This window comes from Siphateles boraxobius, unplaced genomic scaffold (assembly GCF_051911475.1).
Source record: "Siphateles boraxobius isolate OS27281-9 unplaced genomic scaffold, OSU_SipBor_1 1, whole genome shotgun sequence".
In the NCBI taxonomy this organism is placed as follows: Eukaryota; Metazoa; Chordata; class Actinopteri; order Cypriniformes; family Leuciscidae; genus Siphateles; species Siphateles boraxobius.
In genome coordinates this window covers 30,995,312-31,021,783 of record NW_027508699.1, presented here as the reverse complement: position 1 = coordinate 31,021,783, position 26,472 = coordinate 30,995,312, and the positions used below count along the sequence as shown (strand labels likewise).

The 26,472-nt window shown below is 37.0% G+C and overlaps 1 protein-coding gene across 1 annotated transcript in view; it reads right to left on the bottom strand.

Annotated features, from left to right (window-relative positions):
* Window positions 1-442: 442 nt before the first annotated feature.
* clstn2a (calsyntenin 2a) overlaps window positions 443-26,472 on the bottom strand; it is a 265,852-nt gene continuing 239,822 nt past the window's right edge. Inside the window, exons 9-17 of the mRNA XM_077233060.1 lie at window positions 19,486-19,648; window positions 16,340-16,506; window positions 15,935-16,083; window positions 8,177-8,385; window positions 7,534-7,701; window positions 5,786-5,931; window positions 5,243-5,366; window positions 3,898-4,085; window positions 443-3,025 (exon numbers count right to left, since the gene is read on the bottom strand). Of these exons, the coding sequence (XP_077089175.1) occupies window positions 2,822-3,025; window positions 3,898-4,085; window positions 5,243-5,366; window positions 5,786-5,931; window positions 7,534-7,701; window positions 8,177-8,385; window positions 15,935-16,083; window positions 16,340-16,506; window positions 19,486-19,648 (1,518 nt within the window). The 3' untranslated portion in view covers window positions 443-2,821. The remainder of the gene's footprint in view (window positions 3,026-3,897; window positions 4,086-5,242; window positions 5,367-5,785; window positions 5,932-7,533; window positions 7,702-8,176; window positions 8,386-15,934; window positions 16,084-16,339; window positions 16,507-19,485; window positions 19,649-26,472) is intronic.

Here is a 26,472-nt window from a genome sequence, read left to right as displayed (position 1 = left end):
ACAGATCATACGCTGTTAAAATTAACCTGACTCGAGGCCCAGAGTGAAGGAAATGAATAGTTGAAATAAAGTCGTTATTTTTGTTTGTTTTTGCGCACAAAAAGTATTCTCGTCATTTGATAAACTTAAGATTGAGCCACTGTAGTCACTTGGACTATTTTAACGATGTCTTTAATGACTTTTTGGGGCCGGCAAGACTAATATGGAGGAGTGATCCAGCTCTCAGGTTTCATCAAAAATATCTTAATTCGTGTTCCGAAGATGAACGAAGGTCTTACGGGGTTGGGACAACATGAGGGTGAGTTAATACTGACAGAATTTTCATTTTTGGGTGAACTATCCCTTTAAATAGATTTAGCTATATGGTTTTGTCCTCAAACTAAGCATGTAAGTTACACAAAGTAGAATAATTAGTATTTGAACGGGAAAGAAACACTTTGACTCATTCTAAAGAAAGTTTTTATTGGTCAATGTACAGAAAGTGCTGCAGTGACCATCAAAGTTAAACAAAACATACAAAAGAAGTCTTACATGATTTTACAGGGTTGATCTTTTTAAAAGTTTCTTTTTTGTTCCTGTTCTATAACACATGGTAAAAAGGACTAGCGAAATATAGGAATGAAAGGTGTGGAAGGTGGACGGAGGGGGAACGGGATGTCTCACAAGGCTGACATCACAAGCACGTTTTGGTAGATGGGATGAGAAATCCTAACCACTGCAACAGACATTACATGAAGCCGAATGCACATATTCATAAACGCACATGTTCAGGGGGAAAAACATAAGTGTCATCTAAAGATGCTCAAGTATTACTTCAACTCTCTACTTACGTAGGAAAACAAAACACCTCTGTGACACTGCTAAATGCTTTTACTCTCTCAAAATCCTGACTTTTCACAAAGACTGTGCTTTTGTTTGTACTTTTCTTGCGTTCTTTTTTTTTTCTTTTCCTGGAAGATTTAATTGAACTGTACACTGCAGGGAGGCTAGTAGAGATCTTCAGAATATACCAAAATAGCCCCAGGCTAAAATCATTGAACAATTTACTTCTATTTCTTTCTTTTAATAGTTTAAAAGTGCCTTTGTCTACAGAGGCTCAGACAAATCCATTTGAGGTGGAGTGCAAGGGAGAACCAATTCTCGTTTGGGGTGAGGAGGACACCATGAACGATAAAAGAGATCAACACAGACAGAGAAAGGAGGAGGAGGAATCTTTCTCTTCAGCAAGCAAGTGTGGACACAAACAGGCCGTGTAGGGGATGCAGGAGGATGTGAGGAGTCTGAGTCACCATTCAACTACTCTACAGTTCTCTATTTACAGAAGACAGGCATATAAAAATTAACAGACACGCTTCCTCCTATCTTCCCACCGAGACCCCCCCCCCCCCCCCCCCCCAAAAAAACAAAAAAATCATTTTTTCATCTCATTACTATTGAAGCTCGTTTCCACCACCAAATAAAAAAAATGTAATTGCAACTTTTTTCACATTTATTACTTTTTTCTCACGATTGCGAGTTTACATCTCACAGTTCTGAGTTTTTTCCTCACAACTGCGAGTGTATATCCCACAATTTGTTCTTGTCTCTCGCAATTTCAAACTCACAATTGCAAATTCTAAAATCTGAATTGCAAAATTATTTCTCAGAATTGTGAGTATAAAGCCCGCAATTCTGAATTTTTTCCCCTTTAGAATTGCGATTAAGATCTAAGATTAATTCTAAGAAATAAATTTGCAATTGGAAAAAAAAAAAATCCGAAAATAAAGTCTTAATTCTGATAAAAATTGCAGGATAGAGACTCGCAATACTGACCTTTTTCTTGCAATTGCGAGTTTAATTCTCAGAATTGTGAGTTTATAACTCAAGTATTTTTTATAGGTTTTTTTAATATATATTTTTATATTTTTCTCTCAATTGAGAAAAAAGTCAGGTTTGCAAGATGTAAACTTGCAATTGTGAGTAAAAAAGTCAGAACTGTGCGATAAAAAGTCACAATTATATTTTTTATATTTTTTTATTCCATGGCAGAAACAAGCTTCCATAAATTACTATATAACTTTTGTTTAAAGAGAACCGTCTCAATCAAAATCTCTCTGAGGATCTAAAATAAAGCTATTTGCTTAATTTCAAATGAAGAAAATATCATTATTATATACTTTCATTGAAAAAAACTACTTTTGGGTATTTACTATTGCACATCAATGCAATATTAAATGTTACTTTGAAGACAACAAATGGTGAAGGCATAGCCGTACTGTCAAATATTACAGTTTAGTATTTCAAAAAGGGAGAGCGCATCATGATGTTAGACTACAATCTGATTAATCTACACAAAACACACAAAAAAGTGTAAATATAAAAAAAAAACATCCCAGAGATGATGATTCACAATTTATTCCATTGTGTTCATTTATCTTTCATTTTCGTGGATCTACTGAGACACTGCAGCTTATACACTATAGAAGTAGATACAGGCTTTGCAGCGTTTGGACTGAAGGGTGCGCATCCCAATATTGACCAGCAGATGGCGGTACAGGATGCTTTTTGTGGCTGTTGGAAAGAGTCAAACTCAGGTTGATGTGTGACAGCTTTTCAGGCAATAAATTCGGGCTTCTGTAAGTGTGGGAGGGCATTAAATTAGAGTGTTTTATGTATATATGTGTACGTGTATATCCACAAGTCTGGGTGTGAATCTTGCTTGTGTGAAGGAGTATGTGTGTGTGTGTGTGGGTGTGTGTGTGTGTGTGTGTGTGTGTGTGTGTGTGTGTGTGTGTGTGTGTGTGTGTGTGTGTGTGTGTGTGAGACTGTGTTTGTCTGTGTTTTAATAGGGTAACGTAGATGGGTCCCACTCCAGCTTTCCTTTCAGTTTTCCCTTCTGAATGCTAGTCTCTTCCTCTTCATCACTGTCCTCGGATTCAGCACTAGAGAGATCTCCTGACAGTTCATCATCCTCTTCGTCTTCATCCTCCTCTTCCTCGGGCTCCTCCTCCCTCACCTCCTCAGCAATCTGAGTCCCATCAATGCTCTAGAATCAAAATAATTATGCTAATTATATTTAGACCATCTTCAGGATAAAAACAGAAAACTCCTCATGCTACAGAGCCGTGTTGTTATTGTTAACTAAAACTATTGGTTACACTTTATTTTAAGGTAACTTAGTTACATTATACTTACTGTGAGTACTGAGTTATAATAATAAACTACATGTACTTACCAGAGTTACGGTTAGGGTTAGGGTTACTTGTAATTATGCATAATTTACTGTAATTAATATAGTAAGTACATGAAGTAACGTGTAACTACATTACCTTAAACTAAAGTGTTACCAAAATATTAATTCATTTCAATAAAGCTAATATAAAATATAAATATTAGATGAAAACCTAAACCTAAAAAAGTAAATTACATGAATGAAAATTAGAAATGTTGCCTTGGTAACAACTGAAATCAAATAAGTTTAAAGTGTAAAAAGTCACATACCGTAAGCCCATACTGTAATAAAATTACTAAGATGAAAAAAAATAAATAAAAAGTAATTCAAAATAATAAGTACTATAATAGTAAATGAATAAATTTGACCTGCTTACCAAAATGTAGAAAAGTGTGATTAATTCAAGTGAATCATAAACTGTCCTCTCTCTCATATGTCAATTTAGAAAGTTTGATTCATTCCACTGAATCTGATGGATCTGATTCAATTTAAATTATAGGCCATTGGAAGTATATTGCCCTCTTAAGTAACTTCAAGACAGTTCAAGCTACTTTTTGTTTGTAATTGGTAATGTACCCAATAGCTTGACTGTAGTTTAACACCTTCAAACTATGATAATTTTAGCAACCTTTGGAGTCAAAATTGTTTCCCCAACATCTGTTTTTACCAATGAGGCACATACTGACCTCCATGGGATTAACAGTGATGTTAAGATTGGAGTCATCCCAGTCCATCTCCGGGTCTTTTCTTCCCTCTTCGTCCTCTTTTGAAGCATCCTGGTGGGTGGTGTGGATGCGGTAGATGCCCAAGACTACAATGACCACCAGGGCAGCGATGCACATTACAATTACCACTGTGGCCGCAGGAGGGGTACCTAATGACACATAGGAAAAAACATCTATGAATTCTACATTATTTTGCTACAAACCATTCAAATGGTTAAAACTGCATACATTGTCTGTTGTGATTATTATGATAAATGTGATAAAAAAATGTATAAATATAATTATTTATTGAACATTGTCATATATATATATACACTTTTCAGCCTTTCATACCGTACAACCAAGAAGCCCAACATCCTTTCAATGTTAGAGGCATCTATTTTCCAGTCTTTTTCACCATCAACACATTGAGACGCTCATTCTAAGATTCACTAGCTCCTGTCATACCTAGATTCACCTCTGACCTGCTGTCAAACCCACACCTGTGTCCCATCTGCCATCTGAAAGTCTTAGAGGCTTATTGCTTTAGTCTTTCTATTCTGCAGTTATGTTTATTCATTCACAATTGTTATGACTCACTCAGCCATACAAAAATCAATACAATCCTGGATTACAGTCTTTTAGTGTTTTTCTAATGGAGGTCGTTACTAGGTAGCTGGGGTGAAGCTTATTTAGCTGTGTGGACAGAGGGAGACAGTTTGGCACAGTTCACTTTAAGAACAGTGTCGCTAACTAAGACCTTGCAGTCAGCAAGAGAAGGATTGGGAGCATGAGGTCACAGTGCCACCTGCTGTTTTTCCATGTCTCTCCTAAAGCAGCATTTCTCGTATCCTGTCATCTCTCTCTCCCTCTCTTTCTCTCTTCAGTCCAGAGAGCAGAGTGCTCCATCTTGCTGCAGTCAGCTGTGCTCTGTGCGCCCTTGGGCAGATCACTCGTGTCCCTGGTGTGTGCGTGAGCTGATAGAGTAAGTGTAATTTTCCAAACTCCTTCAAACCAACAATACGGTCTCAAGAGCCTGTCATCTGCTTAGACCAGCGTGCAGGGGTTTATATGTATGTATGTGTGTGTGCATATCTGCTTTTTTGGAAGCTGAATTCTCCCATGAATAGTTTTTGTCACACATTTACTGTCCTCCTTAAAGCCACTTGTTTACAATTTAATGAGATGGTTTAACAAAGCAACAACACATTTTTTAATTAATCACATGGTAAACCATCTTATTTTTTAGCTATTATTTACACAATAATATCACCCAGGGTAAAATGACTGCATGATTAGGTTTAGATCATTAAGAGGCCGACTTTACCTGAGATGTGATCAGAGTCTGCCGTATGAACCACCAGTGGATGATGCACAGGTCTCATGTACTGGGATTGGACGGCCATGTGATTGGCATGCTCCACAGACTCTGAGCTGTGCACTACTCCAATCTGAGGGGCGGGGCAAACAGAAAATAGTTTAGAGAGACAAAAGCTTGCTTGTTCTGTTTTGAGTCCATAACATCTTGGCCAGCTCAAGTTAATTCAGCAAATGAAGCTTCGTAACCTCATAATAAAAAATAAATCAAAAAAATCTGGGATTTTACTGGGTCCGTTTTATAATGAAATTTGGTCCATAACAATCATACTGAAAATCATACTGAAGTCTCAATCACATTATGTCTCCTTTATCAGAACAAACATCATAAACTCGTTTCTGACTCTGACTCGTTTTTTTGGGTAACTTTTAAGCACCAAAAGTGAAAAAGTGCAAAAAGCTGAAAGAAAAGCAGGAATTGAAAGAGAGGATTAAGTAAATGGATGATACAAATAATAAAAAAGCCATGCCCAGTATGAATGCAGTCTCTGACCTCGAAGTTGAACTCATTGCTTGTGTAGCGTCCATTCAGTTCAGAGCAACTGAGCCGGAACCTTCTCTCAGACAGACCGCCAGGTTTCCAGTTACGGTACCTCACCTGTCTGATGGCCTGTTCATAATGCGCCATGGAGTCAACACCTGAGACAAGAAAAGACTAGTGTCAGTAACTCGGTCTACTCAGACAAAAGAGCTCCAGAGCCCTGAGAGATCCTCAACATGGAGCCCCTGAACAAGTAGGTCTTAGTCCTTCTCTAATAAATGTTCCCGACACTCAAACCACTTCACAAAATGTCAAGGTGATTTGAATTTGCTTGCAAAAAGCCAAATGGTACAGTATGATAGAGGCAGAGATCTGTTCAAGAGTCTGAGCAGGATCTGGGTTAAAGGATTTTGAGCACAATCGAGAGTGACTTTTAAAGATCAAAACTTTTTTGAAAAACATAAAAGCATTTAAATTTGACCTACCAGATATCCAAAAAGTGCACAATCTTTTTTTAGAACTGATATCAGCTGGAAAAATACGTGCAGATTATTTTTCTCATATTAATTCTTTTTAAAGGGGTTTAACGGTGTCAAGAAAAATATTAAGCAGCACAACAGTTTTCAAAGTTGATAATAATAGGAAATGATTTTGAGCACCAAATCGGCATATTAGAATGATTTTTGAAGGATCATGTGACACCGAAGACTAGTCAATGGCTGTAATAGCTGCTGAGAATTCAGCTTTGCCATCACAGGAACAAATTACATTTTAAAATATATATATATATATATATATATATATATATATATATATATATATATATATATATATATATATATGATAAATATATATATATATATATATACTTTTTTTTTTATTGTAGCCATAAGAGATAAACACATTTAAAAATAGTACAGAGCCCAAACCTTTGAAAGGTAATATATTCAAAATCTTTTGAAACCATACAATGGGCTTTGTGCAATGTAAAAACAGACTGAAATTGTATTCCCTTAAAAAAGTTATTCACTTAAAATTCCCCTCTGCTGTAGCGTTCATACCTTATTGAATTATTCCAACATACCTGTATATGTCACATTGATGTAACCTGCCACTTTCCATTTAAAGGTGACATATTAATGGATACTATTGTTTGGCCTAGGAATTCTTTGAATATAGCACACAAGTCAAATGGAGCTCTTTTATGACGCTTTCATGTTTTTTTTTTTAGTCATTTTGGAGTTTGATCTCCATTCACTGTCATTATATGCAAAAGAGTGGCCAGAATGTGCTTCAACATATCTCCAATTTTTGCACGATAGAGGAAAGAAACAAGTTTGGATGACATGAGCGTGAGTAAATAATGACAGATTTCCCAATTTTGGGCTTTTTCCTTTAACACATTTATTGCTTATCCACAGCTTGAGTCTTTACATTTTTCTAGTTGCTTCATTTTAGCATGAGTTCTCCATGTAGAATGTATTTAAATCTAGATCTGTATGCATGTATCTGTAAATGTTTAAATGATTGTTCAACAAGATGTTAAACTGATTGTCAGGTAGTACAATCAGTCGAACATCTACAGATACACATATACTGATCTAGATTTAGTTCTAACTCATGCTAAATTAAGCAACTGGAAGATGCAATATATAAGCAATAAATAAAGTCACTGTAATGCAAAGTGAAAAGGAGATTATGAGAAACATTCTGGCAGCAGATGGCTGTATAGTAGATTCGAGACATGTGGTCGACCATACCGTAGATGGAGATGCCAGAGGTAGAGTTAGTGGCGTCCAGATGTTTGCCCAAGAGAGAGCTGTGGTGGATCTCCAGACTCTCCTGCTCCGGGTCCAGCTCCTCTCCGATCACCAGCACATCACAATAATCCAGGTTATGCATCAACTCCAGAATGCCAGGCCTCCGGGCTACACAAACACACAAATACACAAACTGGTACACAGGCAGAGATATGCAGCAGCAAATATATGACCTTGCGCCGTATCCACAAACAACCATTGATTGTGTATGAATTTAATTTCGATGATTTATTGTTTCACTACCCCTAGCACCACATTCGATAAAAGAAGCCGGACACTTTTGTTGAACTTTAAATGAAAAAAGACTCTAATAAAAAAAACAATTGACTTAAGGTCAGTGTAATAACCAGAAGGCAGCGCTTATAATCATGATAATAATAGACTAAACCATTATAAAAAAAAAACAAATTCATGGGAAGAAACTTCAGCAAATATACTAAAACGTTTGTACGGTTAAATTGCAGGCAAAAATGTGCAACAGTGGCACCTGTTAAAATGGATGAATGCAAAGGAGTGAAATGGATGAATGCAAAGGAGTGAGATTATGTTAATATATGAGCTGTGAAAGTGAGTAATCTATCACCTATGCTGAGGGTGTTGTCGGTCTTGGTGACGGTACTAATGATGTGTATGTCCTTGAAAAGGGCCACCCCGACAGGGGCTCGGAGCTGAGCCGCGGGCCAAACCAGCCGCTCCACTCCAGCAATGGTGATCCGAGGTTCGCTGGGCGGCATTACCATCACCATCGCCTTGATGTCTGGAATGGAGATGCACGTATCTTCACCGAAACACCTACACGTTTCAAAATGGAGAGGAGGAAAACAAGAGACTTAACACTGGAGGTGTAAAAGGCAACAGAGTAACATGAAAAAAAGTATTCTAAAAACTCGAGTTTGAGATCTGATGGGATTAGCCATGTTCAAAATATTTGTCTTGTCTATACCTTTCTGTACACTGCTTTTCGGCACATTTTACCGCTTCCTTTTAAAGCAATGAGACCATAACCAGTCAAATGTTTGGATACGCCTATTGGTCATGGTCTTTTGTATCATTAGAAACATTCATTCAGGTGTGATGGATTTATTTATAAAAAAATCCGAAAATGATAATGATAAAAACAAACAACCAAAATCCTGTAGTAAATACCTGTAGTAAAGTCTTTTTTTCAAAACAAAATATGAAATTCCTATTATAAACCAACATTTTGAGTAATACATGACAAATTAAAATAAAAACATTTTAAATTAAAGTAATGAATGAAAATTTTACCTTTTTTTGCATTTAAACACTTAATTAAACATTGGAATTGCCTAAACACACTTGCTTCCCAAAATAAAGTCTGTATCTCACTTTAAGTAAGAGCCCATTAACATGCACTGGCGCTCACAAACTCCTTTTCAAGCGAGTGTTTGGACAGTTGAAGACAGCAGTTTCTAACTGTAGTTTTAGACTGTCACCATCAACTTCAGCACAGTCGTACCTCACAGGTGAAATCCACCACAAGACCAATTAATGGTTAGTTAGTTAGTTTTAAAGCAGCGAGTCGACAAAAATATTTGCGAGAACGTGAGCAGTGGTGCCACCTCCTCCGGATGCCAGCTGAAGAAGTTGATATGGCAGTCAGAAGCAGTGTTGATTAAGACAGAGGCGCTGAAGCGTGGACTGAAACAGACTCGCACACCAACCTGCTGGGGAAATTGGAGTCCCTCCAGCTCCATTAAAGCTAGTATGTGAGGAGAAAGGGGGAAATAAAGCGTCTTAGGATTAACAGGCCTCCCTTTCTCAAGATGCACCCAGTAATTACTCTTCTTCAAGGGTGAGCCCTAAAGAGCACTCGTTGGTTTACTAATTCATTTATATATTCGCCCACTAATTGAGAACTATCTGTTTGTTCAAGACAACAACCCGCTTTCTGCCACCGTCGCGGTTGGAGTGATGCTTAGCCGTGCTCGAGCGATGGTGCGCTATCTCCCTGAGGTAATTCCTCTGTATGGCTCGCCTAAATGCTCTCCCTCAAACGGCCACGGAGAATAGCCTTGAATGAGAAGGAAGGGGAGCGCAAAATTGTGTGGAACCAACAAAACAATTACATCTAATGACTGCAGTAAAAATGACGGTGGAAAGTTTGTGATGTGTAAATGTGTCTCCCTTCGGTAGACGCACTAAAGTAAAATAGTCGAGAGCATGCTCACTCATTAAAAAGGTTTTGAGAAAAAGGGCAACAATCTTGCTTTATTTACAGTGCTGATTTAAGGATATTGGGAGCTGGTCTAAACCAGACTCAGGCTATTACAAGAGCTACGGCTCACTCCACTATCGACCAGGGAAGTCTGTTCTCATTTAGGCAATCCTCTTCACCAATGCACACCAGACAAGTTCAGAAGATTCTGTCGTCTTTTCATTCTCTCCTGCTTTCACTTTCTCCACGGTAAAGTTTCATTTGGGCACAAATTAGCCAGGTGCAATTGGATCCAATAGGTTTCATTAGACTGTGTCAGATGACACGATTCCTTCCACTCTTGACAATTAAATGAGTATCTCAAGGGAAAAGGACATCCAGAAAAACACTGTGAATGTAACTGGAGGTGTTTCAAAAGTTTGGGGTTGGCAAGGTTGTTTTATTGTTTTTGAAAGAAGTCTCTCATGCTCACCAAGGCTGCATTTATTAAAGTAACTGTTTTCTATTTTAATATATTTCAAGCAGCACAATAGTTTTCAACTGATAATAATAAGAAATGTTCCATGAGCATTAAATCAGCATTTTAGAATGATTTCTGAAGGATTGTGTGACACTGGAATCCTAGGAATAAATTACATTTATGTAATTGTGGAAACATTGGAAACTGTGATACATTTCTTTTCAGGATTCTCTGATGAATTGAATGTTCAAAAGAACAGCATTTAATGAAAACATTTAGAAATAATTTATTTAGAATAATAAAAAAAAATGGTCATCAGTTTATTTATTAAAAGGACCATCTGAACATACCGACTAAAATGATGCCAAAGTGTCTTAAGAGACAGAAAGGAGTCTAATTATCAGTTTAGTTCAGTCTTCTGGAAGCTGTGTCTGAAATACCACAACCGTTTTTAAAGATTTATATATATATATATATATATATATATATATATATATATATATATATATATATATATATATATATATATATATATATATATATAAAGAAATATGTTTGTCATGGAAAAGCTACTCATTTCAACAACTGTTGTCATGCTACTAAAAATTGTAATCAAGTTACTGGCAGCCATATTCAAATATGCAGCTTTAATTACAATTATTTATAAGAGGAAGTTGAAATCTATAAAACAAATCAATTCTTTCTTTATTGGAGCGATACTTAAATGCTGTCTAGGTAATGATCAATAAACAAGAACCATCAAACCATCATTTTACCCACTTATTGACCTGAAGTGCTTGATAGTAAAGCCTCTGAGAATTATATTGTGCGGGAGGATGGTGGCAATAAAACGGGAGATATATAATGAGAGAAAAGAGATAAAGAGAAAAAAAGAATGCAAGATCACAGTTAAAATAAGACAGGAAATAACTCCTGTAAAGTCTTTGTAAATTATTGGAGTGCTGTCGATTAACAGCAGGAAGTTCATTTTCTGTTCTGCTGTGCAATTATAGTCATCTGTTTTTCTACAATATACTACATTCTACTACAGTATACTACAGTTCTGTTGTTATTTACTCATCCTCATGTTGTTACAAACCTGTATGGCTTTTTTCTTGCGTGAAAAACATGATGTTTACACCAGATTTCCAAGCTGCTCTTTTCAATACAATGAACGTGGATCCGCCGTGGTCACCTTTCCTAGCTTGAATGTTGTGATAGGTAACTCTTTTTCCAGTCAAGAAAGAAAGTCATACAGGTATAGAGCAACGATGGCATTTGTGTGCGTGTGTGTGAACTGTTCCTTTAAGTCATGTTTTGCAATGTTGTGCAGAGCTGTGTTGTCACTCTCTGACCTGTGCTGTGTCATGCTGTTTGACAGCATCTGTAATTGTGTTGTGCTGTACTGCAGAGGATGGCTCTCTGACACAACAGAATCTCTTTTATCATGGCCTTTCATGTGCTCATCAGCTCACTGCAGTCATCACCACTAGGCCTGCCCATTATCCAGAGACGCACAACCACTGCCAGAACACTACATGAACACTCCCGGCTGAAAATAACAGCTTCAGCCCAAGCTGCTTTGATATCATCTTTTTAGCTTAAACAGTACATGGCATTTGCAACACCAAGGTAATGGGTTCAATTCCTATAGGGAATGCATGAACTGATAAAATGTATGCATTAAATGTAATGCAAAATCTTCTGCCAAATGCATAATGGATGTAATCTGGTTTAAGATGAGCTGATGGTGTTCAGCTGGTTTAGGCACTTTCAAGTGCCCAGAACCTCTATGAAACTTGCAAACCAGTACAATTTAAGTAGACCAGCAAAACATATATAGGATTATGATTAAGGCGAGACACGGCAGGCAAAAATATTGTTTTTTTTTCACTGGTCAATTTTGAGATTTTGGGATATTTGTCTTCAATAACATGTCTTCTTTCAGACTTGTGGTGAAAAAAGTCCGAAATACACATTTAGGTCTTTATTTTACTACACTTTGTCGGTTCGCGTCTGTAGATTTCTCATAAATTCATCAAAGGTTGTCGTTATAAATCACCCTTATGCTCCGCGATCGTGATCTGCACCCTGTCATCACTCGTGAAAGTAAAAGGGGGGATTTTACTCTAAATGCGCAATCTCATTGGCTGATGCTAAATCTTTAAAGCCCGTTTTCTCAAAATGACTTTTCTCTCATACTCCAAGTCCGAAATCTCCACGTCAGTAGCACCTATATACACCAAACTTTCCAGTCTTGTACCTAGTTATATTATGAAGACATTTACAGAGGGATTTGTAAATATATTATTCTTAGCCTGATTTATATAACATTTTATTCCAAAAAAACATGGCGAAAATCATTTTTTTAAGGCTATTAGCAGTATATTCTGATTTACAGGATAACAAAAGTAGATATCCATAAATCTCTCTGTAATTTATTCCCCATCTAATATGTGAACACAATGAAAAAATAATTTTGAACCTGGCTTTATCCAATACTCAGATTTCGTTTTTTAAAATATATGCAAATTAGCATATATTTAATTAGATTGTGCCTCATTTGCATATTTAAACATTAAATTACAGAAAACTTGTAATACATTTTTTTCTCATCTTAATGTAGGTAATCAACTGGCAAAGTTTCATGGTGATATCTGCTAGTTAAAAAAGTTACCCTATTCACCTGTAGTGTCTCGCCTTAAACTGATAATCATGATTATTAACCACAATTGTTCTGAGCTGAGAAATTTCTTTTTATATTTAATCAGAATTATTGGACTTTCACATAAGCACAAATCAAGAGAACCTCAACTCATATGCAATGTTGATTTTACATCATCTAGTTTCCTGATTTATTATATTAATTATACATCAACACACGCTTCCCTCAAAAGCAAGAACAGTGAAATGGACTCTATGGGGCTTTCGCACCGGAGGAACCTTTTCATAGTTCCTATAACTATTGGCGGAAGGAATTGTTCTAGGAAGGATGGATCCCAAATGGCACATTTCATGTGGACTTGTGGTCTTGTAGCCTTAAATTGCACATGCTCGCCAAGTATGTGAGTCTGTAGGGTGTCCCATTCAGCATTTCTGCGCTCAGAAGTGTGCTCGCGAGCGCCGCCTTGTGCCCTCGATGCGGACTTAGGCGAAGCCCATATTTTCGCACCCTCCACACGAGTTACCTACTCAGGAATCATTAAAAACGCAGATACAGATGAATGAGAAAATCAGAAAATCAGATACAGTAAATGAGAGGAGGAGTTTCATGGCTGTTTGACTTTCGGTGGCATGATGTCATCAAGCCTGTCCAAAAATACACTCTTGCGTGCCTTAGTGGACCCGAAGCCAGAGCCCCTTAGGTCTGCACTTCCTGACATCACCAAGTGTGAACTCTTGTGTGTGTCCACAAGGCCGGAGTGTGCCATTTGGGATCCAGCCGAACTCTTTTGGAGGAACTAATTTAGCTTTTACTTCAGAGTAGGGTCTAAACCAGCACTATATGAACTATTTATGCTGTGTAAGCTGATTTGCTGAAGGCACGCAAAACACCAGCCCCCGCCATTTTTAAAAAGGCTGTGTAAACACACAGATTATAGCCTATACATTTACTCCAGAAACTAACTCTACGAACATGGAAAACAGTGATGGGCCTCTTAAACGTTACGCTGAGGAGAAAATCAATGCAACTTTGAGGGGACCAATCGAAACATGATTAGCTAGCAACACTGGACATCAGCCACACGGCATATGCTACAAACTTTTCTTATACGGTCTACTTTCTACGTATAATAGTTATATCTAATAACATATTAGACAGGACTGTTAGACAGATTGTAAACTAATGAACAAAGAGAATGCGAGCACTGTGAGCTCAGGCTCTGGCGTTCTCTGCACCATATAAAGGTCCGCCACGCCGTCAAAATAAAAGTCACAACAACAAGCGCGGCTTACGTCACTTCAGAGTTCCAACTGGCGGTGCGAATGCAACCAGAAAACGCTCCTAGGGGAACCACCCTGGTGGTTAGTTCCTTGAACTATTTGGTGCGAAAGCCCATGATCAATGCAAGATTACTAGGGCATTTAGCCTCAGTGACCACCACAACTTCCAGTGCAGTGCAGTATATGGATATTGTGAGAAAATTAAATCTTAAGGAAGTGTTACATGACATCTACCTTCACACTAAAGGTCTTTAAAGCTTCTGAACTTATTACTAAAATGTTATTGTTTAATATAATATACACAAATATTATGTTTACTATTAATAACACTTTAATTTGAAGGCCCCCTTTAGACATTCTGTTGACTATAAGTAATGTTGCACCAACATGTTAACTAATTCTCATTAGAGTATCAGTAGACTATTAGAAGACTGTCTGCTTAATATCATTCAACATTTTATTTTGATAGTCCCCCAACAGAAATTCGAATGACTATAAGTAACTTTGCAAGTGCATGTCAACATATTCTACCGTCGCTAACGGTATACTAATATTCTATTGAGAGTTATTTGACATGTAGGAGCAACATTACTTACAGTCAACAGAATGTGTTAAAGGGAACCATCAAAATAAAGTGTAACTTAATAATATATAATAAACTATATTATGATATAATAATAAAGAATACACTGTATTATAATATAACTTAATTATTGGTAATCGACAGTTATTAGACATATGACAGGGTTTGCTACTACCACAGATTGATATGAGAATACTTAACCTGAAGCTTACCAGCTCTTTTTAGGCAGTCACCTTGAATATAGTCAATTTCAAACATTAACTAAAATACTTCCAAATTATGTTAATGTTTTTCTATTATTTTTGTTTTAATTGTAGCAGAGATATTGCATAAGTGCATTTATACAGCAACCACAATCGCAAACAATAAAGTTGAGATTCTTGTTTAAATTTATTACAAATCGTCACTGAGAAGGTTTGCTTGCAGATATTGACGCATGCAAGAAAACAGACTGGCTATATTACACTTTCATATGAGCAGAAGTCCAACATGTGTTGTGGTTTCAGATCTTTTTTTTTTCAGTGAAGAGAAAGCATGTATCCATTTAAGAGAAAAGTTCTGATTGGGATATTTAAACTCTTGACATCTGGCAACCCAAAGCATGAAAGCTTGTTACAATTGCAAGACATCAGAAAAGTCAACAGAAAAAAAAGAAAAAAAAATTCGTGATCACAGTTACAACACTATCGTGCAGCCCTAGTTTAAGCTGTACTTTTTTTTTAAGAAGGGCAACACTTTTGACACTTTTCTTTTCTCAAAGTTGTCTGGGTAAGTTTCTGCTGGTTATGTGGGAATGAGTTAATGGTAGATCCAGACTGAATTCAGGCACTCGAGAGTCATGCAGTGCAAGACAGATGTTATCAGACAACCCTGCAGACTCATCCCTTAGCTCTGTAGTATTGATCAGAGAGACAGCCTTCTGCTACTGTTCATCCTTCTCTCATAAACACCCAGCCTTGCTTTTATTAACACCACTTTATTTTGAGATTAAACAAAATAAAATGATCATCACACTTTTATAGCACTCAACTCTTAAAAAGAACCCTATATGCAAGCTATACTTATAAGTATTCATTCGCTCGAATATTTACTCCCATACCTGCAGCATAATCAATCTATTAAACACTTTATGATCTGATATTGTAATGTTTTTGACCTTAAGAGCGGTACTCACTGGACTGTGGTGGTTATGTGGAGTTTGCGCAGACCGGGAGTGGGAAACTGCCGAGAATTGATGTAGGAAACTTTTGTCATGGCTGTGTTGATGCTCTCCAAGTCATCTGCCTCCATGACCAGCACTGACTGAGCCGGGTTGAAGTGGAACTGAGAGGGATCAAAAGAGTGTGAGAATTTTCATAATCAAGAGAGAGAGATAAAAAAAAAACTTAAAGGAAAGGAGCGAATGAACAAGTCAACACATTTACATATAGATGAATAAATGAGGGCTGGGAATGACTGATGTCGAAGGATTCTGAAATATATTCAAATTATATTACAGAGATGGACAAAGAATGGAATGCCTATAATCTTTCCATCCAAAGCTTTGCATATATGTATGCATATGTGTGTGTGCATGTACCTTTATGCCTTTGCCCAGACTTTCAAGCGAGCTGATGTCCAAACCCTCCTTGCAAGCCTGTAGGCAGGAAATCACCTTTTGAGTTGCGATCTTCCCAGGTCGGACAGTCAAGCCTGAGAGACTTCCCCGGAAATACTGTGTGAACCGTGGAGTGGTCACCTCTCCTCCTGTAAACAAACACACTAAAATTTAGGCACACACAAACTCATGATAGCTGGCAACAAAATATAGTGTATAAAAGCAAAAGACATCTGAAAGCTAAGTGACAACCTGTTTGCATGTGTGTCAAAATGTCAAAAACACCTTATCTGGCACAATGTTGACTCCAGAAGTACAAAGACAAGGCTGTCTACTGAAATGCCTCCATCTGCTAGATTTTTAAAAAAGTGTTTTTTGTATTCTTTGCTGTAAATGGTAAACCACAATCCTGTGTGAATGTGATTAAGCAGTTTATCAAAAGAACACACACACACACACACACACACACACACACACACACACACACACACACACACACACACACACACACACACACACACACACACACACACACACACACACACACACACACACACACACCTTATGTTATGTTCGGGCCATTTTGACCCGGATACGATTTTCTTTTTCCCAAAAATATTAGTTAATATTGTCACATTGGACTAAACATTACCGAATTTGCTCACACTGTGTATAACAACTTCCCAAAATTGTTTGGATAATTTTGGTACTTTTGGGGATCCCCCCCCAAATGCGATTTTTCATCAAAAATCTGTTTCATTTGAATCCACGTCACACTATAGATGAAAAGATCTGTTGCTACCTTCCATTACATCGCAACTTAAATAATTTTTAAGCTACAGTTTGACAATCACGTCTCGTCCAATTAGATTGTTCTTCATTTATCTAACTGATAAATATAAATGCATTTATTTGCATTATGGTGATCTGTCTTTTCTTTTCTATATATATATATATATATATATATATATATATATATATATATATATATAAATAACTGGTCACATTGACTGACTTAATAGGTTCCTCGACAAAAATGAGAGGACGTTTAACACATGCTGTTTTCCCTCCCATACATCCCTCACTGAACTGGCAGATTTGGAGAGTCTAATAGATCCAGATGCAGTGAATTCTGTCACTTGTAAAGCCTCACAATGAGGGTCTGTACTTCCAATGCTTAATTGCTTCCGTTTTAAATTATTTAGTTGACAGATGTTTTCAATTAAATGTTATTCCAGGGATGAAACAGCAGAGGAACATTTGCATTCTGGTTCATGCTCCCCCTAAAGGACAAAAGCCCTACTGCAGTCATCGCATGGCATATAAAAGCTGTCACGGTCACATCTGTATCGATCAGTAGTGGCATATCAGACAATAACAAGCAGAACGCATCCTAAGCACAGTGTAAAAGATACGGTCATGACCTTACATTTAGATAAGCACATCTGATCTCTTATAACCCAAAATAATCATATGCAATGAGATGGTGCAGCTCAGTAATGACCTTATTTATCTCACTTTATACACACTTATTATAGGGCAGCATTTCTTTTTAATTCATGAAATTAACATGAATCATTTACTGAATTGGATTACTGTTTAATTATACTTTTATGGTGCTTTTGAACACAACTTTTACAAAAAAGTAGAATTTATATTTATGGAAGAAATATTTATCTTTTTTCTTTCTTAAAACAACAGTTTAAAATCTTAGGATTTGGGGATTTTTTTAAATTATTTAATATTTTAAGAATGTGATATTTCTATTCAGCAAGCATGCATTAAATTGATCAAAAATGAAAGCAAAGACATTTATCATGATACTTAGGATTTCATTTTCAAACAAATACTGTTCTTTCTAACTTTGTATCAAAGAATCCTGAAAAAGTCACCATCACAGTTTTCACACTTCATTAGCAGCAAAACCATTTTTCACTTAAATGATAATAATAATGATAAAAAATAAAAATTATTAAGCTCTAGCATTTTAGATATTGTGTGACTCCTGAAGTAATGGCTGCTAAAAAATAAGCTTTTAAAATAAAATGTTATTATATTTTAAAATGCAACTGTAAATATATTTTTGATCCCAAAGTTTCAAACAGTAGTGTATAACTTCACTCCTATTGGCGAAAAAGTATGTTTAGAGCATTATTACATTAAACACATAAATTACACGAGGCATCAGTCAATGTCCTAACGAAGCTCTAGAAAAAACGAAGAAAATCCTATTTGATGTCTCGTGAAGACAATGGCTACCAAACCCCATTTCTACCTCGAAGAAGACAAGGATCTCAATTTGGCCTGAACAAATACTATCCTCACTTTCCATTATGAGGTGGCTTGTCATTACATTGTTGATTGCACAGAGTGAAAATGGACAGGGTGCGAGAAGCAATCTGGACCGCTAATAGCTTGAAAAGTTATCAGTTGCGGTTTAGTGGAGCTTAGACCAGCTTCATTGGGATGTAATAGCAAGTGAACTTGTCCTCCATTCAGGGTCTCTTAATCCTCACTATGGGTCTCTTGTAAAAAAAAAAAACAGAAAAAAAGATTCACAATTCAAAGCCAGAAATGAGGAGAAAATAATCCGCAATCAGCACGGATGAAAAGAAATGTAAAATGGTGCTGAAAGTCAGAACTTTAGGACCTCGCCACCTAAAACAATGATTTAGCCGTGACTTCATTCCCTCCGAGCCTTGTTTAATTATTTAGCTCATGAAAGCGATGTTAAGGACAGTCTCTCCATTCAAATGCGATCATTAGCTCCATTTCAAAAGGCTGAAATTGACAGGCCGTGTTTCTTTTTTGATGTTTTCACGCCTGAGTCTCTTTGATTAAATGAGGAATCAGGGTAGCCTGGGGCCAAACACATCGTCATTCTCTTGGTATTCGAACCACCACTGCTGTGCTCACACTGTCATATCAATAATGTAGATATCTCTTAGTCCCACCCTCTCAGTCTCACTCTCAAGCATGAGACTATCTGATCACATCTCAAAATTGGTAGATGCCGATTCATCAATTCCTGTGTGTGGGCTGTCCAAACCACAGTTATGCCACCATTTCATTTTATCGATACTCTTTTTCAAATGGTAATCAAAACAACAGCTCTTTCATAGTCTCACCTTGCCAGCAGGCACCTACGGTTAGCTGTACATCAATCTCAGAAGGGTGGATGGGCCAGTCGTCTGTCACAAGGTAGGGTTCGTACGTCACTCCGTCTACGAAGAGCGTTACTGAAGGAAACTCCACATTGATGACGTAGTAATGCCACTCTTTGTCACAGATCTGTAGACGAGAAATAGAACAAGTTTAGTATGTTTGTTCATCACTACCTGACCAATTGGTCGACCTATAATTGGTTAAACCTGACCTGATAGGATTCACTTCTTAGAGACATGTTTTTGTGTACATACAAAATGGAAAAATAAAACAGGATTCTAAACGTGTTGTATAAAGTTACATTTTTATTAAATTAACACGTCATCTACGTGAAGGTCTTCTGAAATATCATCTAAAATAATCTTGAAATAATAAAATGAATAAATTATACCTTGATAAACAAACCAACCTCTTATCAGCTACTTGATTGATCCATCATGACTAATCCATACTAGTTAAATTTCAAAGAATAACTTTACCAGAATAATGTTTGGGTCACTCCAAGCTACAAACTAGAAACAGGACACAGTGTTCTATAAAGAAGGAACATTTACAGTCCATCGGTTTTGTGTTCTTATCTGAACGATATCTGTGTTTCTGTAGCTTAATCTATAGAATCTATCAACATGAGGTTTTGAGTTGACGTTTACATGTCCTTAATGACACTGAAAGTTAACTTAATTTGCCTCCATTAGCTGTACTATTCATCATTTGTCCTATTAAATTAATTAGGTATAATTATGAGCAGACGTTAATTTTAGGAAAAAAGATTTTAGTACGAGAAACATCAGATCACTTTCTTATCAATGCAAACCAATCAGAGCCATTTAAAGTTCCTCTACACTTCATTATTTATGTATTTTATAGCATGTACACAGTTAACACCTTTAGGCATTGTTAACAGACAATGTCTTACTTTTTTTGCATCAGCGCCACATTAAGATCCCAAGTTAAAAACAAATTAACTTTTTTTTGAGACAATTTATTCCATTTCGTTCCATCCCCTAAGAATGAGTGACACTTTGAAAAATCAATGAAATCTTAATTTCATTAAGATTAACTCTGCCACCTGTTCATGCTAACAGGCAATGAATGGTTATTATCAGTGCACACATAATTTCATAATGATAATTTTCTAGTATTGGGCAGTACACATGCTTATGCATACTCCACACACTGGTGTGCTGTCATGGACGGAGAGCACCATATGGAACTGAAGATGCCTGGGTGGTTGTTGCTGAGCTACAGCAGAGGGGAGTTAATGGAGAGATGAGCCAGGTCTCCAGAGAGAAGCTCTCTCTCTCTCTCTCTCTCTCTCTCTCTCTCTCTCTGGGGACAGATCTCACTCCACACCTCTATTCCACTCTTTCTCTTATCTCTCCTTTTCTATCTCCCCTTTATCTCCATCTCACTAGACTCTTCAAAAAGCTCTCTATTTCTCCATTATTTTGGCAGCAATCTTACTCTATCAGCCTAACCTTTTACTGCCCTTTCCAGTGTCACACACATGCACACACAACAGACACACACACATACTTATTTTCCCGTTCAGGCACTTGATTTGAAATTCAGGACCAATAGAGGCAGTCTTGGGAATTAAGAATCTAAAACTGTCAATTAAATGAAATTTCTCGGTCATTACTGGCTGTCATTGTCAGTTGGCTTAAAAAAATAGGTTGGGATTCAAACCCCTTGCACTTACAGTTCAGGTTTATGTCTGACCTATGTGTACTAAAAGTAATATAATATAATATAATATAATATAATATAATATAATATAATATAATATAATATAATATAATATAATATAATATAATATAATATAATATAATATAATATAATAAACACAATATAATATTTAACCCTTGTTATACGCATTAACACCCATTTTTACAATGCGATTGACTGTTTTAACTACAGATTTAGGTTGTAATTGGGATGGAATACCTGTGTTATAAAAAGAGAGCAGAAATAATAATTATGTGTAAGCTATTAAAGAAAAAAAAGACTCTTCAGTATAAGTCTCCAGAAATAAAACTGCGAAAATAAGCTCATGCAATTTCAAAGCAACGTCCAGTGTCAGTGAAGCATGAAAACAGCAGTATTAGCGCTGGTTAATTTAACAGCTCATGCAACGTCTCTAAAAAACTGGTCTTCTGTTCAGAGTATGAAAACGAATAGCCTGCATTGTGTAAACATGTGGACAACACTCAAAGCTTGTTAATGGCAACACAATTCTGTGCAAGTAGGCAGAACAATTCATCAAAATCCGGTAGACAGGCATTTCCACATCTATTAACCAGTTAATAGTGAATTTTCTTACTGCATCTAAACTAAGAATGTGCAAAATTACATAACAGACGTGTTTCTTAGGGGTCATTTACAAAAGATGCATTCTTCCATTCAAATTAATAAAACTACAAGAAGCACAACAGAATGGACCAAAATACAGGGGTCTCGAGACACATTTTTACAAGTCAAACAATTACCGAGAATTTCAACAAAAATAAAACCACAAGAGAGAGAGTTTAACTTAATTGTCTCCCAAAAGAAAGAACCAATTCTGAACTGCCTAAGGGTGCTTTCAAGGGCGCAGGTTAAACGCCGCAATAAAACACTGCAGCGCCGAGGAGGTCTCAGTATGCTTGTTTGGTCCGCTGTTGGTGCACACCCGAGTGCGATTGCTGCACTCAAACCTGCCCAAACGAATCGCACCAAGGGGGACAACGAACTTTAGTGCGATTCAACCAAACTAAATGAGGCAGGTGTGAAAGCACCCTAAAATAATTTGTCAGTAATTCCAGTCTTACTTCATGCATGAACCTACGTAGGTTTGTAACACATTTGCATAATGTCCACCTTTGGTCTTCATTGGCTGCCTGTGAACAACGTTGGTTCGTTTTGTAAACATGTCGAGACGATGCGGTTTTCTGTGCCGCAAAAACAAATCCACTTTGCATGCACTTCCAGAGAATGAGAACTCAGGCTCGAATTGATATGGTAAAACCGACATTAAAAACACAGGTAACTTCCTGTGTATATAAGTGCTGAAGAAGTCTTCTGAGTTGAAATACAGATATGGTAATGAGCGTATAATTTACGACATGTGCTGTAAGCGGTAGACCAATCACAAAAATGGGCCTTTTGACCAATCAGAACAGAGTAGGCTCTCGGAAAGGAGGGGTTTAAAGAGATTGAATCCTTTATAGAGCCATTTCAGACACAGTGAGAACACAGGTTCTATATTATGAAAGGATATATACAGGTCCTTCTCAAAAAATTAGCATATTGTGATAAAGTTAATTATTTTCCATAATGTAATGATAAAAATTAAACTTTCATATATTTTAGATTCATTTCACACCAACTGAAATATTTCAGGTCTTTTATTGTTTTAATACTGATGATTTTGGCATACAGCTCATGAAAACCCAAAATTCCTGTCTCAAAAAATTAGCATATTTCATCCGACCAATAAAAGAAGTGTTTTTAATACAAAAAAAAAAAAAGTCAACCTTCAAATAATTATGTTCGGTTATGCACACAATAGTCAATACTTGGTCGGGAATCCTTTTGCAGAAATGACTGCTTCAATGCGGCGTGGCATGGAGGCAATCAGCCTGTGGCAATGCTGAGGTGTTATGGAGGCCCAGGATGCTTCGATAGCGGCCTTAAGCTCATCCAGAGTGTTGGGTCTTGCGTCTCTCAACTTTCTCTTCACAATATCCCGCAGATTCTCTATGGGGTTCAGGTCAGGAGAGTTGGCAGGCCAATTGAGCACAGTAATACCATGGTCAGTAAACCATTTACCAGTGGTTTTGGCACTTTGAGCAGGTGCCAGGTCGTGCTGAAAAATGAAATCTTCATCTCCATAAAGCTTTTCAGCAGATGGAAGCATTGAAGTGCTCCAAAATCTCCTGATAGCTAGCTGCATTGACCCTGCCCTTGATAAAACACAGTGCACTAACACCAGCAGCTGACATGGCACCCCAGACCATCACTGACTGTGGGTACTTGACACTGGACTTCAGGCATTTTGGCATTTCCTTCTCCCCAGTCTTCCTCCAGACTCTGGCACCTTGATTTCCGAATGACATGCAAAACTGAGCAACAGTCCAGTGCTGCTTCTCTGTAGCCCAGGTCAGGCGCTTCTGCCGCTGTTTCTGGTTCAAAAGTGGCTTGACCTGGGGAATCCGGCACCTGTCGCCCATTTCCTGCACACGCCTGTGCACGGTGGCTCTGGATGTTTCTACTCCAGACTCAGTCCACTGCTTCCGCAGGTCCCCCAAGGTCTGGAATCGGTCCTTCTCCACAATCTTCCTCAGGGTCCGGTCACCTCTTCTCATTGTGCAGTGTTTTTTGCCACACTTTTTCCTTCCCACAGACTTCCCACTGAGGTGCCTTGATACAGCACTCTGGGAACAGCCTATTTGTTCAGAAATTTCTTTCTGTCTTACCCTCTTGCTTGAGGGTGTCAATGATGGCCTTCTGGACAGCAGTCAGGTCGGCAGTCTTACCCATGATTGCGGTTTTGAGTAATGAAACAGGCTGGGAGTTTTTAAAAGCCTCAGGAATCTTTTGCAGGTGTTTATAATTAATTAGTTGATTCAGATGATTAGGTTAATAGCTCGTTTAGAGACCCTTTTCATGATATGCTAATTTTTTGAGATAGGAATTTTGGGTTTTCATGAGCTGTATGCCAAAATCATCCGTATTAAAACAATAAAAGACCTGAAATATTTCAGTTGGTGTGCAATGAATCTAAAATATATGAAAGTTTAATTGTTATCATTACATTATGGAAAATAATTAACTTTATCACAATATGCTAATTTTTTGAGAAGGACCTGTATTATGAAAAAAATTTAAGTGTTTTCTGACCTTGAATGCATGTAAACCTGTTGTAGCAGAACTCCAAAACAAAATTAGGAACCTTTAAAAAAGCATAATAGGGGCACTTAAACTTCAAATTAATTTAATAACTTATTCTAGTAACATTGCTTTGGAGTGTTTGTACCCAACAAAAACACACTTTAGAAAAAAGAAATTGAAATTGCGAATTGAAAATACGCCCCATGGAAACAATTTCGCAAAAACTCCCATCTATCGCAAAAAAGTTTTTTACGCTCGCATGTGGTTTTTCAGGCAATTCAAAAAATAAATTTCGCAGAACTGCAATGGAAACTTTTCATTGCAACATTTAACATTTACAGGTCATCTGACGTAGATGTTTGGTATGTTTGGACAGAATATGAGACGGAGTTCTTTATTAAATTCATAAAAGACAAAAGAATTACAGGAATACTGGATTCTAAATCTCAAAGAAATGCCACAATCAAGACCTCGAAGCAGATATGAGGGAGAAACACCCAGAAACACATATGTGCCGCTCTCAAATATAAGAGTCTTTTTAAATGAGGGGTCTCTGACATGAGTTTTAAAGTACAGCAGTAAAAAAAAAGAAAAAAGAAATAACAAACAAATAAGTCTAAAACTAATTAACACCACTAACTTATTGGTTGTTGACCAGCTAGTTGACCAATTTACCCATATCTATTTTAATCAGATTGATATTGCTTTCGACTGCCATTTACAATAGCGTTGATGGCATGTCAACCTCTGCAGACTCTATCTGGTCTCGTCCTAATTACATGTCCGTCGAGGATCAAACAGAGCACGGCTATGTGTGAGAGTGTGCATGCTTTGTTGCTAATGAAAAACACACATGAAGCATTAATCTTGGCCTGACAGGAGATGATTTTGGCTGTTTCAGCACACAAAGGCATAAGCCGCCATGGATTAAAACATACTTACACACTTTTTTATTTTCCCGCAAACATTTTTAATCTATTCCCTTGTCAACAAACTGCATCCACGACCTTCAGAGCAAACAAATAAATGAGAGTGTGACAATAAGTGAGAGCTGGAACACAAATCACACCTAGGACTTTACGCCTCTCTACATGCACAGGCATCATTGTGTCATGTTGGCTGCAGGAGAGAAATGCCTCGCAGGCTGCAGCGGTACAGGCCTGTTACTCATTCAACATTAATGCATTGTGTTTGCAGGCTTGTGCTGTTGCCTCAGATAAGGTTTGTAATACACTGAGACGCTGGTCTCTAACAAAGGTTGATATATATATATAGGCTATAATATAATATAAAATCTCAGATATTCAAGAAATAAAATGAAAATTAATTAAATAATTTGTGCAGGGCAGTCGTCTTATATCTACCATTTTAAAAATACTGTATTGGCTGATTTTTTTTACAAGCATATATTATGGGGGTTACCAAGATAAAGTGATACATATTCAGCTGGTCATGTGATCTCAACATGTCATCCCCAACCAGGCAACCCACTGTATGTAAAAAATAAATCAATAAATAATTATGCAAGCATTTTATGTTACATGGAGCCTGAAGGACTGGGAAAACTGAAGACTTTTCGGGACCGGGAGGATTCTTCTGAAGAACATTAGGCAGTTTAACTGCTCAGGCCAAACAAGGGACTCAAGAACAACCATCAAGAAACAAAAAATAAATAAATACATTTTTATTTAATTTATATATTATTTATTTTATATATATATACACATCTTTTATGTAAAATATCTTACTCAGGACAGTAATAAATAAAAAATAACATGCATTTTGTATGATCCCTCTTATTTTGTTAAGTTATTCATAAATTCTATAAGGGGTTCATAAACTTTCAAGCAGCACTGTATATAAATGAATCACCCAGCACTGGCTGTATTTTTTCAATAAAATGCTCTATAGAAATTCCCTCCCCTGATATCACATATTAAAGCAAATTATGGCCCTTCAATGTCACATCCTGATTTCTTGTTTCCATAGGTCATCCCGTCAACACTGGGGAAAAAAGAAAAACTGCACTCATTTCAGGGGAAAAAAAATATCAAGACACCTTGTATATTGTCACAAGG